This window comes from Danio rerio, chromosome 4 (genome assembly GCF_052040795.2).
Source record: "Danio rerio strain M-AB ecotype USA chromosome 4, GRCz13ab, whole genome shotgun sequence".
NCBI lineage: Eukaryota > Metazoa > Chordata > Actinopteri > Cypriniformes > Danionidae > Danio > Danio rerio.
The window spans coordinates 33,159,323-33,175,375 of NC_141024.2; the positions used below are offsets into that span (position 1 = coordinate 33,159,323).

The following is a 16,053-nucleotide window of genomic DNA, read 5'->3' on the forward strand; positions in this document are numbered from 1 at the left end:
AACAACGCCAATTTCAGCAAAATCGCTCCAAAATACTATCACCACATCATTGCAAACACGCGTGGGGATCGCATTCTGGACCATTTCTATTCCCCAATCCGGGACGCATACAAATCCCTCCCAAAGTTCGAACAGCCCTATCAGTGCGAGCTTCTGCCTATAAATCCAGAAATGCTGAGGAACAAAAACAAGCAAATTACAACCTCAGGAAAAACATCAAAGCAGCAAAACGTCAGTACAGAGACAAGGTAGAGGGTAAATTTAACACCAATAACGCAAGGAGCATGTGGCAGGGACTTAATTACATCACAGACTTTAAAAGTAACAAATCCGCCACTGTAAACATTTCTGCATCTCTCCCGGATGAGCTTAACTCGCCCGCTTTGAAGCCCAGGACAGCGCGCACACACTGCTCGCCCGAAACCGAAAGCACACTTTAGCGGACGTAACGAGAGCTTTTCGATGCGTCAACATTCGCAAAGCTGGAGGCCGTGTACTTGCGCACATGTGCACACCAGCTAGCACGGACATCTTTAACCTCTCACTCTCTCAGTCTGTGGTTCCCACATGTTTTAAGACACTTATTATTGTGCCCATACCAAAATCAGCTAAAACCACATGCTTGAATGACTGGTGTCTGATTGCTGACACCCATCTTCAGCAAGTGCTTTGAGAAGCTGATTAAAAAGCACATCTGCTCTGTACTGCCCGCTCACACAGACCCTCTGCAATTTGCAAACAGGAATAACCGCTCCACTGATGATGCAATTGCTTTCACCTTGCACACTGCTCTGTCTCACCTAGAAAACAAAAACACATGTGAGAATGCTGTTTGTGGACTACAGCTTAGCATTCAACACCATAGTGACTGCCAAGCTGGTGATGAAGCTCCAGGCTCTGGGTCTACACAGCTCACTGTGCAACTGGATCCTGGACTTCCTGTCAAGCAGACGCCAGGTAGTCAGAATGAATCACATTACATCATCCACACTGATCCTCAACTCTGGTGCTCCACAGGGCTGTGTTCTCAGCCCACTCCTGTAATCCCTGTACACACATGACTGTAGAGCCAAACACAGCTCCAACGTCATCGTTAAATTTGCTAATGACACAACTGTGGGCGGCCTATTCACCGATAATGATGAGAAGGTGCACACTCTGACACAGTGGTGTGAGGAAAACTACCTCTAACTCAACATCAGCAAAACCAAGGATCTGGTGGTGGATTTCAGGAGAGAGAAGAGAGAACACACCCCCATCACCATCAACAGGAAGCCAGTGGAGAGAGTCAGCACTTTCAAGTTTCTTGGGAGTCCACATCGCTAAGGAATTGACATGGACTGCTCACACAGACGCAGTGCTGAGAAAGGCACAACAACGCCTCTTCTTCCTCAGGCGTCTCAGAAGGTTTGGAATGAGCCCCCACATTCTCTGCTCGTTCTACACCTGCACTGTGGAGAGCATTCTGTCTGGCTGTATCCCCACCTGGTATGGAAATAGCACCAGCAGCAATTGCAAAGGCCTACATAGAACATTCCATTTCGGTAAGGAATCTGTAATTGTAAATTTGTTTCGGGACTTGTAAAAGTGTTTTGCGTCTTGTTAATTTTTTTCCAAAATGTAAATTTGTTTCATCCTTGGTAAAAAAAAATTTTCTCTGTAATTGTGTCTGATAGGTAAAAATGTTTTTCAACATGTAAATTTGTCTCAAGCTTTGTAAAAGTGTTTTACACTTTGTAAAGTTGTTTTGCACTTCCCGGCCACCGTAGTTTCCAAATGCTATCGTGTTCATTAATTGCAGCCGGTTTTAAAGCTCCACCAGTCACTAAAGGACACTAATAATATAAAATCCGACCATAGTATAAATGTGCAGGTACAACTTAATTTCTGTCCTTAATATTTTGGTGTTTCAACTATTAAACTCATTACTGCTTCCACTTACTAGCTCATAAGTGATGACCCTACCTCATCACTATGTTGAGGCTAAATGGCTGATTTTTAGGGAGTAATGATTCAAGTGTATAATACAAATATAGTGAAAAAAAACATTGTTTAAAGCAAATGTTGCTTTACACAATGTTTCTTTTTACTATATTTGTAATATACAATTGAAACAAAACTGGGCACTACATTGTTACTTGCTTGAGGACAGAGGATACCTTTTCTGCCTTATATGATGACACCCTACCTGCAGCCTGACCCAGAAGAGACCTCAGTGACCCAAGCAGACCAAAGAGATGGAAGAGTGCTAAGAAATATAATTTGTCAAAAAAATATATTTAATTAAATAGTTTCGTCTGAAGCACTTCATTTCTTCATTTCCTAACATAAAATGATTATTTACAATGCTTTATACACGCACCTTTCAACGTGTAACATATTTTTCATATACATTTCTCACCTTAAGGTGATGCTCATGTGACCTTATTTATCTTATTTAGAATTATTATTAATAAAATATATCTGAATGAGGATCAAATGACTGAGTTGGTCTTTGAGATTGAAAATCAACCTGTTTGTTCCTGCAGATCTTCCTGTTTGACTGTGAATGTTTCTTCAATCTTCACATCTTCACTCTCCTCTTTAATAAACGCCATCTTTATAACAGTGTGGAGATCAGTCGCTTCAGCAGGAGTTTTTCTCTGTGTTTGGAAGCTTTATCCTGTTTAAAATGACCTGTTTAAAATTAATAAAACAATAAACTGAATCAAAATAACTTCTCTTTAACACTTGCTTCAACAGTTTCTTTATATATATATATATATATATATATATATATATATATATATAGAGAGAGAGAGAGAGAGAGAGAGAGAGAGAGAGAGGGGTAAATTTGGTTTTATATTCGCACATTTAGAAGTCTCTGTTGTTTACCATGCTACTTGAATATTTGATCAGAATTAGCTTGCAAGTGTGGCTTGAAAACAACATTAACACTGTTTATTTGACTGTGAACAATGTTGTACTTTGATAGTCATTGGCTGCTAATAGAATTTCGCTATTTAGAGTTTGCAAATAATACTTTATTGAAGTTAAGAATAGTAGGCTACTTTGGTGTATAAAGGGTTAAAATAATTTGTCAACAGCAGGTCCACAATTTAGGGATGGCTGATGCGAAACTGACGTTTCGACACAGTGTCGAGATCCCGAAGCGCAAGTGTTTTGAAACACTGCACCGAAGCATGATCCGAAACACTGGGGTCACGTGACTGAAGTGATTCGAAACACCCAGGTCACGTGGCTAAAGAGATCCAAAGCATCAGGGCGGCCCAAGTGTTTCGGGACGTGGCATACCTGCCGAATCACAGTTTGATTGACAGGGTTGTAAACAAATCACAATCGCACATCTGTCTGAATCTAATTTCAAAAAAAGGATAAAAATGGTGCTATCTCATGTTCAATTCGTGGGTTTTTGTGAGAGGAGAGATATTTTGCGATTTAGAGACATTTATAGTGCATATTTAAGCTACATTAAAACTTTATTGATAGACAGGCTATAGACACTGACAAATAGTTATAGAATACATTTGCTGATACATTGATACATTTATAGGCATACATATACATCCATACACATACATCCACATAGGTATACATATACACCCATAGGCATACACATACAACCATATAGGCATACATATCCATAATTTATATATTTATTAAAATTATAAAACTGAATTAGAAAACAAGATGGCAACAAATAAGCTTGGTTCAGCCTGGGATAGTTTGAAAACTATAACAGGCCTCCATAATCTAAATAGTAACCAGATTAATTTAGTGGGCTATAGCACTGATTTTGAGTTAGCCAATCCTCTTAACCATTTTTATAATCCTTTTAATCATTTGGATTTTACTAGTGAAATTGAGGAATTAAATAGTAAACTTACAGGTGGACAGCATTTTATTATACAACAAACAGCTGTGCATTAGGCTTTCCTCTCAGTAAGAGTGAACAAGAGCTGTGGACCAGACAATATTTGTGGTCGCACACTTAAAATCTGTGCAAGAGAATTAAGTCCAATTTTTGAATACATTTTGAATAGATCTTTACTAGAACAGCAGGTACCTAAGGTTTGGAAGGATGCTGTGGTAGTCCCTGTACCCGAATCCAAATCACCCCAAACTTTTAATGAATTCAGACCTATAGCTTTAACATCAATTGTGATGAAAATTTTTGAGAAGTTTGTGAGGTCTGAAATGCTGAGAAGAACAGAGTACCCACTTGATCCCATGCAGTTTGCCTATAGGCCTCATCTGGGAGTAGAGGACGCCACAGTTACTTTGTTTAACCTACTTTTTAAACATTTAGAAAAAAATGGTTCCCATGCCAGACTTCTGTTTGTCGACTTCTCTTCTGCTTTTAACACAATTCAACCTCACATTTTAGTTAAGAGATTGCTGGAACAGTTTGACCTCAGTAATAACTTGGTGGGCTGGATCCTTAATTTTTTAACTAACCGAACACAAAGTGTTAGAGTGAATGGATGTCTATCTGATAAAGTTTGCTCCTGCACCGGGTCCCCACAACGTTGAGACCGTTGAGACCACAACGTATGTTCTTTCACCTTTGTTATACATCCTTTACACAAACAGGTGGGAAAATAGAACGATTATCAAGTATGCAGATGACACTGTCATTGTCAGTCAACTCCATGATGATGAAACAGGTCATGGTCCAGTACTCATTGACTTTGTCAGATGGTGTGAGGAGTCATATCTTCAGTTAAATGTTTTAAAGACAAAAGATATAGTCGTGGATTTTAGGAAGGCTGCTCACTCACAGGTGAGCACTTCCATTAAAAATCAGACTGTGGAAAGTGTGCAATCATATAAATACCTTGGCACAATTATTGACTCTAAACTTTCCTTTGATGAGAATTGTGCAGCAGTGTGTAAAAAGGGGCACCAGCAACTATTTTGCTTGAGAAAGTTAAATTATTTTCATATCGATAAACAGATGACGAATCTATTTTATCACGCCTTTCTTGAATCCGTTTTATCCTTTGCTCTGGTGTCATGGTTTGGAAATCTTTCTGTCAAGAATAAAAATTCACTAAATCAAATAGTTAAGTGGTCCAGTAAGCTGACCGGGGTGTCACTAGCCAATCTAGAAGCTGTGTACACTAGGCAGCTAAACAGAATTACAAATTCAATTTTAAATGACACTGCTCATCCCCTACATTCAGAGTTTCAGCTCCTTCCCTCCGGTCGTAGGTTTCTAGTATTAAGCTGCAAAATGAAACGTTACAAAAATAGTTTTATACCAGCAGCCATTAGACATTTAAATAAGACTTTAAGCAGAGATGTTTCAGTGACCTGTATATTTTAAATCATTTTAAATATTTACTTGGGGGAGGGGGGTTGACACTTAAAGTGATTATTTATTTATTCTTTATGTTTATGTTTTATGTCCTAATGTGCATTTGTTGTTGTTACTGTGTGAGTTGCTTTGTGTGTGTAACGCCGGGGAGTGACACCAACAACAGAAGATAGGATCCAATATGCAGGTTTAATCTTTGTCAGGCAAGCAATGGTCAATACAGGTATGAACAGGTATGTGCGGGCAAATCCAGAGTCGAAGTCAGTAAACAGGCAATGGGTCGAAAGGCAGGCGGCTAAAACGGATAACTAGGATACAAGGCTAGGTTCAGACACGGAGAAACAAGACAGGGAGAAACGCGTTGAAATGTCACTAAACAAGACTCGGCAATGTGAATGAGTGTGTGTGCTGCTTAAATACTGTGTGTAATCAGTCTCTGAAAGTCCTCAGGTGTGAATGTGTGTTTACCAGCGACATCTGGTGGTTGTTCGCTGGTAAACATGACAGAGCCCCCCCTCTAAGGAGTGGCTTCCAGACAGGCAGAACAGGGGGAGGGATGGAGGGCCAGGACCATGCAGCGGGGGCGTACCTGGAGCGTGGAGCTGCGGAGGACCTGGGGCGTGGAGCTGCGGAGGGCCTGGGGCGTGGAGCTGCGGAGGGCCTGGGGCGTGGAGCTGCGGCCATTGGGGAAGCTTAGGTGGCAGCGGCCTTTCAGGAAGTTCAGGCGGCGGCCATCCAGGGAGCTCAGGAGGCGGCCATTCAGGAAGCTCAGGAGGCGGCCATTCAGGAAGCTCAGGCGGCGGCGGCCATTCAGGAAGCTCAGGCGGCGGCGGCCATTCAGGGAGCTCAGGCGGCGGCCATTCAGGGAGCTCAGGCGGCGGCGGCCATTCAGGGAGCTCAGGCGGCGGCGGCCATTCAGGGAGCTCAGGCGGCGGCGGCCATTCAGGGAGCTCAGGCGGCGGCGGCCATTCAGGGAGCTCAGGCGGCGGCGGCCATCCAGGGAGCTCAGGCGGCGGCGGCCATCCAGGGAGCTCAGGCGGCGGTCATTCAGGGAGCTCAGGAGGCGGCCATTCAGGGAGCTCAGGAGGCGGCCATTCAGGAAGCTCAGGAGGCGGCCATTCAGGGAGCTCAGGCGGCGGCGGCCATTCAGGGAGCTCAGGCGGCGGCGGCCATTCAGGGAGCTCAGGCGGCGGCGGCCATTCAGGGAGCTCAGGCGGCGGCGGCCATTCAGGGAGCTCAGGCGGCGGCGGCCATTCAGGGAGCTCAGGCGGCGGCGGCCATTCAGGGAGCTCAGGCGGCGGCGGCCATTCAGGGAGCTCAGGCGGCGGCGGCCATTCAGGGAGCTCAGGCGGCGGCGGCGGCCATTCAGGGAGCTCAGGCGGCGGCGGCGGCCATTCAGGGAGCTCAGGCGGCGGCGGCGGCCATTCAGGGAGCTCAGGCGGCGGCGGCGGCCATTCAGGGAGCTCAGGCGGCGGCGGCGGCCATTCAGGGAGCTCAGGCGGCGGCCATTCAGGGAGCTCAGGCGGCGGCCATTCAGGGAGCTCAGGCGGCGGCCATTCAGGGAGCTCAGGCGGCGGCCATTCAGGGAGCTCAGGCGGCGGCCATTCAGGGAGCTCAGGCGGCGGCCATTCAGGGAGCTCAGGCGGCGGCGGCGGCCATTCAGGGAGCTCAGGCGGCGGCGGCCATTCAGGGAGCTCAGGCGGCGGCGGCCATTCAGGGAGCTCAGGCGGCGGCGGCCATTCAGGGAGCTCAGGCGGCGGCGGCCATTCAGGGAGCTCAGGCGGCGGCGGCCATTCAGGGAGCTCAGGCGGCGGCGGCCATTCAGGGAGCTCAGGCGGCGGCGGCCATTCAGGGAGCTCAGGCGGCGGCCATTCAGGGAGCTCAGGAGGCGGCCATTCAGGAGGTTCAGGTGGCGGTGGTTCTGGCAGCTCTGGAGGGTCTGGCAGCTCTGGAGGGTCTGGCAGCTCTGGAGGGTCTGGCAGCTCTGGAGGTGGCGGTGGCAGCTCTGGAGGTGGCGGTGGCAGCTCTGGAGGTGGCGGTGGCAGCTCTGGAGGTGGCGGTGGCAGCTCTGGAGGTGGCGGTGGCAGCTCTGGAGGTGGCGGTGGCAGCTCTGGAGGTGGCGGTGGCAGCTCTGGAGGTGGCGGTGGCAGCTCTGGAGGTGGCGGTGGCAGCTCTGGTGGTGGCATCAGCTCTGGTAACTCAGGTGGTGGTAGCCATTCTGGGTGCTCAGTTGATGGCATTTCAGGAACTAGAACAGGAACTATGGCAGGAACGTACAAGGAACAGGAAACCATCTTGTGAGCTGGTGGCAGATTGGCGCTTACCACATTGTGAACTGGAGGGCTGGTTGTGACCACATTGTGAGCTGGAGTACTGGAGTCGGCCATCTTGTGAGCTGGAGGACTGGAGTCGGCCATCTTGTGAGCTGGAGGACTGGAGTCGGCCATCTTGTGAGCTGGAGGACTGGAGTCGGCCATCTTGTGAGCTGGAGGAGCAGCCATCTTGTAAGCTGGAGGACTGGAGGCAGCCATCTTGTGAGCTGGAGGACTGGAGGTTTCCATCTTGTGAGCTGACAGACTGGAGGAAGCCATCTTGTAACATGGAGAACTGGGCTGGTAAACAGGGGACATGAGTATAGTAGATGACAGCATAATATTGTTAGTAGAGGGGATTGCAAGCCCCATTCAGGGAGTAAACAAAACAGTAAACAAGACTCGGCAATGTGAATAAGTGTGTGTGCTGCTTAAATACTGTGTGTAATCAGTCTCTGAAAGTCCTCAGGTGTGAATGTAAATCAAGCTAAATGAGAAAGCAGGTGTGTGGGCGAAGAGCATGTATGAAGTTGTAGTCCAGGAAAAGTGTAGTTCTAAGTGTGTGTGTGTGTTTACCAGCGACATCTGGTGGTTGTTCGCTGGTAAACATGACAGTGTGGCACTGTTGTAAGATGAGGACTCTTGACTGCAAATCAAATCTACCTTCGGGTATAAATAAAGTAACCTAACCTAACCTATTTAGATAGTGTATAGTATTGCATAGATAGATAGATAGATAGATAGAATAGTAATGGATGCTCCACGCAAGAGATGCCGTCCATCTGTGGTGTGGGAGCATTTCCATTTGGAAACACCGAATAAAGTGAGATGCATGTATTGTGATAGGCAGCTAGCCTATTACAATAATACATCATCCATGATGCGCCATTTGAGGAGCACTCATCCTGCCATTTTGGAGGGTGCAGAGGATGGCCCTGTACCTAGACCTGCTAGTCACACTGCTGGGTCATCTAAGCAAGGTATGCAATGAATGAAGTCTAATTGTGAATATAAAGTGTTGAGACAGTGTTTAAAAAATTCTTATTTTACATATAGACGTAAGCCTACGTCAACCTAAGCCCTGCAATATAACATCCCATTAACAAACTTTACAGTGAATATTTAAATGTGACACCTGACAAATACGACACTGTATTTAAAATGAATTGTTTGTATGTGTTTGAGCTATTTCAGGCTAAATCTCTTAAATATATTTTACTGAAAGTAGGTTGTATTCCTTTTTTAAGGCAGACAAAAGGAACTGGATGAGGCTCTTGTAGACATGGTGGTGAAGGATCTGCAGCCCTTCACCATTGTGGAAGATATGGGTTTCAGGGCCTTTGTGAACAAGCTTGATCCAAGCTATGTTCTCCCATCTCGCAAGGCACTTAAAACAATGGTCATGGAAAAATACAACAGCACCAAGGAGAAGATTATGGGGGACATACAGAAGGCACAATTTGTTAGCCTCACAGCGGATATGTGGTCCTCCATTAATATGGATGGATACCTTGGTGTAACGTGCCACTTTATAACACCTGAAGCATAGATGGCAACTGTTGTATTGGGTGCTGTAAGATTTTACCAAACACACTGCACAGCATCTCATGGAGGCTAAAACTTTGCCCATGTCTGAGTGGAGAATAACCTCCAAAGTTCAGTGTTTGGTGACCGACAATGCATCCAACATGATGTTAAGTGCCCAACTACTTAATCTACGGCACATTCCTTGTTTTGCACACAATCTAAATTTAATTGTGAAAAAGGCCCTAGATCAAACCCCACTTGTCAGTGAAATTCGCCAGAAAGATCGTGGGGTTGTTTAGATCAAGCTGCAAAGCAAAGGACAAACTTGAAGAAATGCAGGCCTTGATGGGTAGACCTACTTTAAAACTCATACAAGAAGTGGAAACCAGATGGAACAGCACCTATGACATGTTGCAACGCTTGTTTGAACAACGAGAGCCAGTGGCTGCAGCAATTTCTAGTTTAAAGGCTGATACTGCTCTGTTGTCCAGTATGGAGTATGATGTTAACCATATCATTATTGCAACCATTCAAACTTGCAACAACTGAGTTATCAGAAGAACAGAGAGTCTCAGCCTCAAAGTTAATACCACTCTACCGGATGTTGCAGCATAAGCTAACTGAGAAAAAAGGCCTTGCCAAGCAGGAATCAGTTGTCCCGTTAGGTAAGCCACAATAGCCATACTGTCACTGGCCATAAGTTTAATATTGTTGTCAGTAACATAATTAATCTGCTTTGCTCCTGTTTTGCACAGGCTCACACCTGCAAGAAGGACTCCAGTCGAGATGTGGTGGGTACACAGCAAATTCATTGGTGTTAAATTTCCAGTGTTGTGGTAATTCAGAGTAAAGCGTTAAAATTCTAGAGTTAGATAAAGGTAAAATAACCCTCTCGGCATTAGAAGCTGATTTGCCTCCTCCTTGTAACATGTATCTACCTTTGTAGAAAACCCTTGTATTAGAGAAACTAATCAGAGTGTCTGAAATCTCGCCTCACCCTCATTCACCTGGCCCTTAAATTGGTCAATTAATTTAGTCAACTAGACAGAGGGAATGACCACAAATAAGTGAATTCAGACACCTGCTGTTGAACACCTGCTGTTAACAAGCACAATCACTGAAGGAATAAGAAATTGAAGGAAGAAATAAAACTACAGACACAGCCTCACACCAAACCAACTGAATTAAAACAGAGGATTAAACAACTCCATTAAATAATAGTATAAGCAGCTTCACTGATTACAGTTTGACTTCATTTCTGTAAGAATATTTGACAATGAACAGAGGTTTATATTTTTTTATTAAAAATATTTCATTTGACCTCACCATCATAGAGATCAGAGGCTGCTTATTTGAGCTCTTGAAGCTTTACTCTTATATCCTAATGTTTCTCTGTCTTTTATAGCTGTGTTTCTAAAACTCATCAGCTATTGCAAGAAAGGTTAAGAGAAACTATACTGTTTATGCTTAATTGTAATAAATAAAATTTCAGGTGTTTAATAAGCTGATTAATAAAAATATGCAAATATAATAGTATTAAAGCTGCATGGGACAATACTACTGGCAGTCTACTGCTCTTCATAGAAGATTCAACAAATAATTAGGATGCAATTAATAATTAGACTGTCATGCACTAAACATTCAAGCTCCAGCTTGCTCTTTATGACACACAGGCATCAAGAATCAACATATGAACCTCAACCGTGGTTGCTAAAAAAAAAGCTGCATAGTTCATGCCGCAATGCATGCTGGGTGCCAGCATAGTACAAAGCTCCCAGCATGCATTGCAGCATGAATAAATTATGCAGCTTTATGTTCTTACAATCTCTTTCTTTTCCTTTATTTTGTGTTGTTTTTGGGAGGTGATATTTCAGTAAAGTGTTTTTTTTTTTTACTTGATTTTTATTTTTTTTGTTTGTCACCATTATTGAGATTCAAAGACTAATTGTTGATGTCTGAGTGTTTTTGGGTTTTGCCATAGATCAAACATTCTCATTGTAAATAGTGTTTTTATTTTATTTTATTAGAGCTTCAGTGGTTTTAATTATGTATATTATTTATTTCTCATACATAACTAATATGATACTGAATTAGAATACAAGCAGGAAAGGATGGATATGATATCATAAACAATCTCTTCAGACTGACAATTTAATTTTCTTTTGGCTTTTCATGCTATATGTATAAATAGTGTGATTAACACTAACTATAGCAGCCAAATTAAAATACATTTATAGCAAGAAGTTGAAGAGCCTGACTAAAGCCGACTCTGTCCTCCATCATGGTGACTTCAAATGAACAACAGAAATTTCATTAAGAGCTTTTGTTCACATGACAGAAATCAAGTCCAAGGTCAGTATAGGTGAAGCTCCATGAAAGTTGTTTAATGTGATGAGTTTTTTTAAAGATGTTGATAAATAACATTTTTTATTATGTAATTTGTTTTATTTTTATTGATTATTATTTTATTTAGAGTTTTTTTTCTCAGTTGATTTCATCTTTGGTTTTGGCTTGTGTTTTTCTTTCCTTCAGTGATTCTGCTTGTTAACAGTTGTTCATCAATAATTCTCAATCCTCCTTTAATTAGACACTTAATTGTCTCATTAACTTCATCACTGTCTGAGTGTTCAGCCCTCTGTAGTGAGGACACTAGTGAGGATTTTGCTCTGGAATTTAAGGCTTACGTGTGTTTAAATGAAAAATACAGACTATGGGATGTATTTCTAACAGAAATATTCTGGAAACTGAATTTACGAATGTAAAATGTTGAAAACAGCAGATTACTGGCAACCACTGCTGCCAGTATTTTGACATACATTTAACAGATATTTTACACAATAAGAGTTTGCTAATTAACTCTCTCTGAGTGTTAAAAATTTTAACACTTTCAAAAGTGTTATTTTAACACTTATAGTGGTTCCCATATAAACACTGAGGGAGTGTTAATTTTAACTCTAAGGTAGTTAAATCTACTAAATCTAAAATTTGCAGTGTGAGATCGATAAAAAATACAGACTGTTGAATGTGCTTTTAACAGAAATATTCTGTAAACTGAATTTATGAATGTTAAAAACAGCAGAATACTGGCAACCACAGCTGCTGATATTTTTCAGTAAAATCTAAAAATGAAAAAAAAAAAATGAAAAACAGCTAAACACAGTTTTTGTCACCATTGTGGAGGATAATAGCGTCTCTGTTCAAGTCCAAGATGAACTGAGAGTATTTGATGTTATGCTGTATCGTCTTTTCTTTAAAGGTAACTGTGTAGTTACAAATGCAGTCAGAATCTGTTTGCTAGTTGTAATCACACATGAACACATTATTGCATCTAAAGACTACATTTTTTGCACTAAGCTATAATTTTGTAAACTGAACATTGTATTAGTTCATGAAATATGGTTATTTTTTGTAAATTTATACAGTTCTATAAAACTTTCATGTTTTTCACAGAAAGATTCTGGCAACCACAGCTGCTGGTATTTTTTCGGAAATTTAACAGATATTTTACACAATAAGAGTTTGCTAATTAACACTCTCTTGGTGTTGACAATGTTAACACTTTCAAAAGTGTTATTTTTAACACTTATAGTGGTTCCCTTATAAACTCTGAGGGATTGTTAATTTTAACTCTAATGTAGTTAAATCTACTATCTAAAATTTGCTGTGTATGAGTCCTTCAGAACATTGGCATTGGCTACACTGCTAGACCCAAGGTTTAAAACAGTGGCTTTTAGAAATACTGGCAAAGGCCAGGAGGCTGAAAGGCATCTCACAATGGAGTGTGCTTCACTTATGCGCAACCAAATAAGTCATGGTGAGCCCTTTTACTTTTCATGTATTATGCAACTTCATATAGGTATGACATGAGTTTAGACTTTGTAATTATTATTTTTTTCCCACATCAGATCCACAGTTGTCAGCATCGATGCCATCATCATCGTCGTCATCATCTTCATCATCATCATCAACAACACCAGCAGAAAGCCAGGACAGCTTATGGAAACTTTTTGATAACCGTGTCCGGGAATCCCACTTGACAAGCAGTGCTACAGCTGATGCCACTGTTGAAGTAAAAAAATACATAACTGATGCGTTTTTGCCAAGAAATGAAGATCCACTAAAATACTGGAAGGAAAGAGAAAGAATTTTCCCAAATTTGTATGTGTTTGCACAAAAGTATTTGTGTTTGCCTGCAACAAGTGTGCCCTGTGAGAGGATTTTTTCAAAGGCTGGAGAAATAATTTGTAAAAAAAGAAGCAGGCTTAGTCCATCCACAGCAGAACATTTAATATTTTTAAATAAAAATCTTTATTTATAAAAAAAATAAAAAAACATTGAGTCTTTCATTAATGTTCATATTTTATGACCAAAGTATTTATTATCACTGCTCATTCAGATGTGGCACCATCAATACTAGTTCAACACGATAATGATATACTTTGTGACTTTTACTTATGTCAGATTCAAACCCATGGTCTCAACGTTTTAGTTGTGAACACTAACCACTCCCCCAAACTGCTTGTAATGCACCATTCCACAACATATATAATTCACCTGTTAGACGAAGCGCTTCTCATTGAAGCTCTTTCAGTGCAGAATTTCAAAATGACCACTAGGTGCCACTGTAGAGACGTGTTTCGAAACGTTTCGAAGCTTCGACTCATTTGCTTCAACTGTTTCAGTGTTTCATGAAGCCTCGCTTTGCCCATCACTACCACAATTTCGTATCGGGTGAAAAAAAACTGAAACTTTAATCAATCGGTTTACACCTGTGTAATTTTAAGCAAACCTTTTTCCAGTTGATAAACAGCGCAGGAGCGGCGCAGCCTTATGACGTCACACGCCACGCCAAAATAAAAGTCTTTTGTATTTAGCTTCTTTTCCTTCCTCGTTTTCAACTTCACACAACATATCTGCTATCTCTCTTATACACAGACACACAGATATTCAGAATTTGAAGTTGATCAAAACCTAAAAACATTTTTAAGACAATATTGAAAAAACTTGTTTAATCCACTATAAGACTAAGTGTTTAAAGCAGAAAATCTCAACATTCTAAAAGGTATAACAAATAATCTGATGGATGTTTTAGGGTGAAACTTTACAGACAAATTCTGGAGACATCGCTGTTCCTCTAATATTATGCAACAAAATATTCCTTAAAAATCACAACCTTTCAATTTATTTTTTCATGGACACATTTTTACCTGATACCATGTTTAAACTATTAGGCAGTAACGTTAATGTGTGTCTGTAAAACAAGATGCACGCACAGCAAAGTAAAAACACATAAATTAACGAAGCAAACAAATAGAGGTAAAGTTGGTTTTTATATTCACACATTCGTTCATTTAGAAGTCTCTATATTGTTTACCATGCAACTTTGAATATTCAATCTGAATTAGCATGCAAGTGTGACTTGAAAACAACATTAACACTGTTTATTTGATGGTGAACAATGTTGTACTTGGATAGTAACTGGCTGCTAAATGATTTCGCTATTTAGAGTTTGCAAATAATACTTTTATGAAATTATATTATTAAGGGGGAAAGTCTGAATGTGCGAATAATAAACCAACTTTACCTCTATAGCAAACAATAACACTGGACAATATTAACCCTTAATTATAATATCATGGTTAACAGTATCAAATGCCTTAAGTATATCAAGAAAGACTGCAAAAGCAGTAGGAAAAATACTATCATTTATGGGTTTATTTATCATTTTTATGAGAGGAAAGCCTAAACATCTCTATGTCTTTTTAAAAAAGCAGTATCAAGGCCATAAACATCTTTTGTTTTACTATTATTCAATGTGGCAATTATTTTTTGAACATTTATTTCATCTGTTAGCTGCCTTTTAGACTAGAACATGGGCGAACAACTAGAAAATGTTCAGCAAGTTTCTAAACAGATATTAGTAAACATTCATTAAAATTAGTTGCAATTTCTACAGAATCATAAACAATTTGTCTGTTTATTTTAAGCTGTATATTCTCTACTTTCCACTTTTTTTTCCAATTAATTTGGTAACAGTTTTCCATATTGTTTACTATTTCCTTTTGCATCTTCAATGATTCTAAGAAAGAAGTTTGCTTTAACCTTTCTAATTTCAGATATTACTTTATTTCTTAAGTATAAGTTTATTAAGTATATTAATTAAGTATAATTAATCGATCCGTAGTTAATCCTGATAATAAAAAAAAAACATTTTCAAAGAGGCACCCCGCTTTTTCATTATATCCCATAGAGTACTTGTAATCCATGGTAAATTTTGTTTTGTTTTTTTGTTTTTTACTTTTGTTTTTTATATATGAAAAGTTCAAATGCAAAAACCTCTAAGTGCCGTCTGAAATTTAGATAGAAAATTAACATTTTTCTTTTCTTTTCTCCTTTGTTCATGTTAAGATATTTCACTTTAAAGACCAGAAAAAGGACTTATTCGTTGCCATAAAAGTGATGTTACTAAACATACACACAGGAGCCTAAAAAATGTTAATTTAAGAAGATTATTTTACACGGCATTTAGATGTTTTTGCATCTTAACTCAACATATTTTATTAATGTTATTTAGGGAAGACAGTAAATCCTGATAACCCTCTTCTAATGATTTTTTTTTTATTTTGTAATAGATTGCCAGTTTGTTTGCCTTATTTCACTTTCAACATTCACTAGATCTTGTTTTGGAATAAATGCTATACATGCTTTACTTTTTATTGTATTTTGTAATCTATAACGGGCTTTAGTCAATTTCTTGCTACAAGTTAGATTATGATCTGACAGTCCTGTAATTCGAGTATATATTTAATTTACTCTTTCTGGTATTCACGTTTGCAGATTGGTCACTTTTTCCGCAGCAACAAAACATGCTCATACTAAATAAATGACCTAATT

At 40.5% G+C, this 16,053-nt stretch overlaps 1 protein-coding gene across 1 annotated transcript in view; it reads left to right on the forward strand.

Annotated features, from left to right (window-relative positions):
- Nucleotides 1-12,280, forward strand: part of LOC148680259 (uncharacterized) — a 29,200-nt gene extending 16,920 nt beyond the window's left edge. Inside the window, exons 3-4 of the mRNA XM_088649902.1 lie at nucleotides 6,018-9,824; nucleotides 9,915-12,280. Coding sequence (XP_088506028.1) covers nucleotides 6,018-7,673 — 1,656 coding nt within the window. The 3' untranslated portion in view covers nucleotides 7,674-9,824; nucleotides 9,915-12,280. The remainder of the gene's footprint in view (nucleotides 1-6,017; nucleotides 9,825-9,914) is intronic.
- Nucleotides 12,281-16,053: the final 3,773 nt, after the last annotated feature.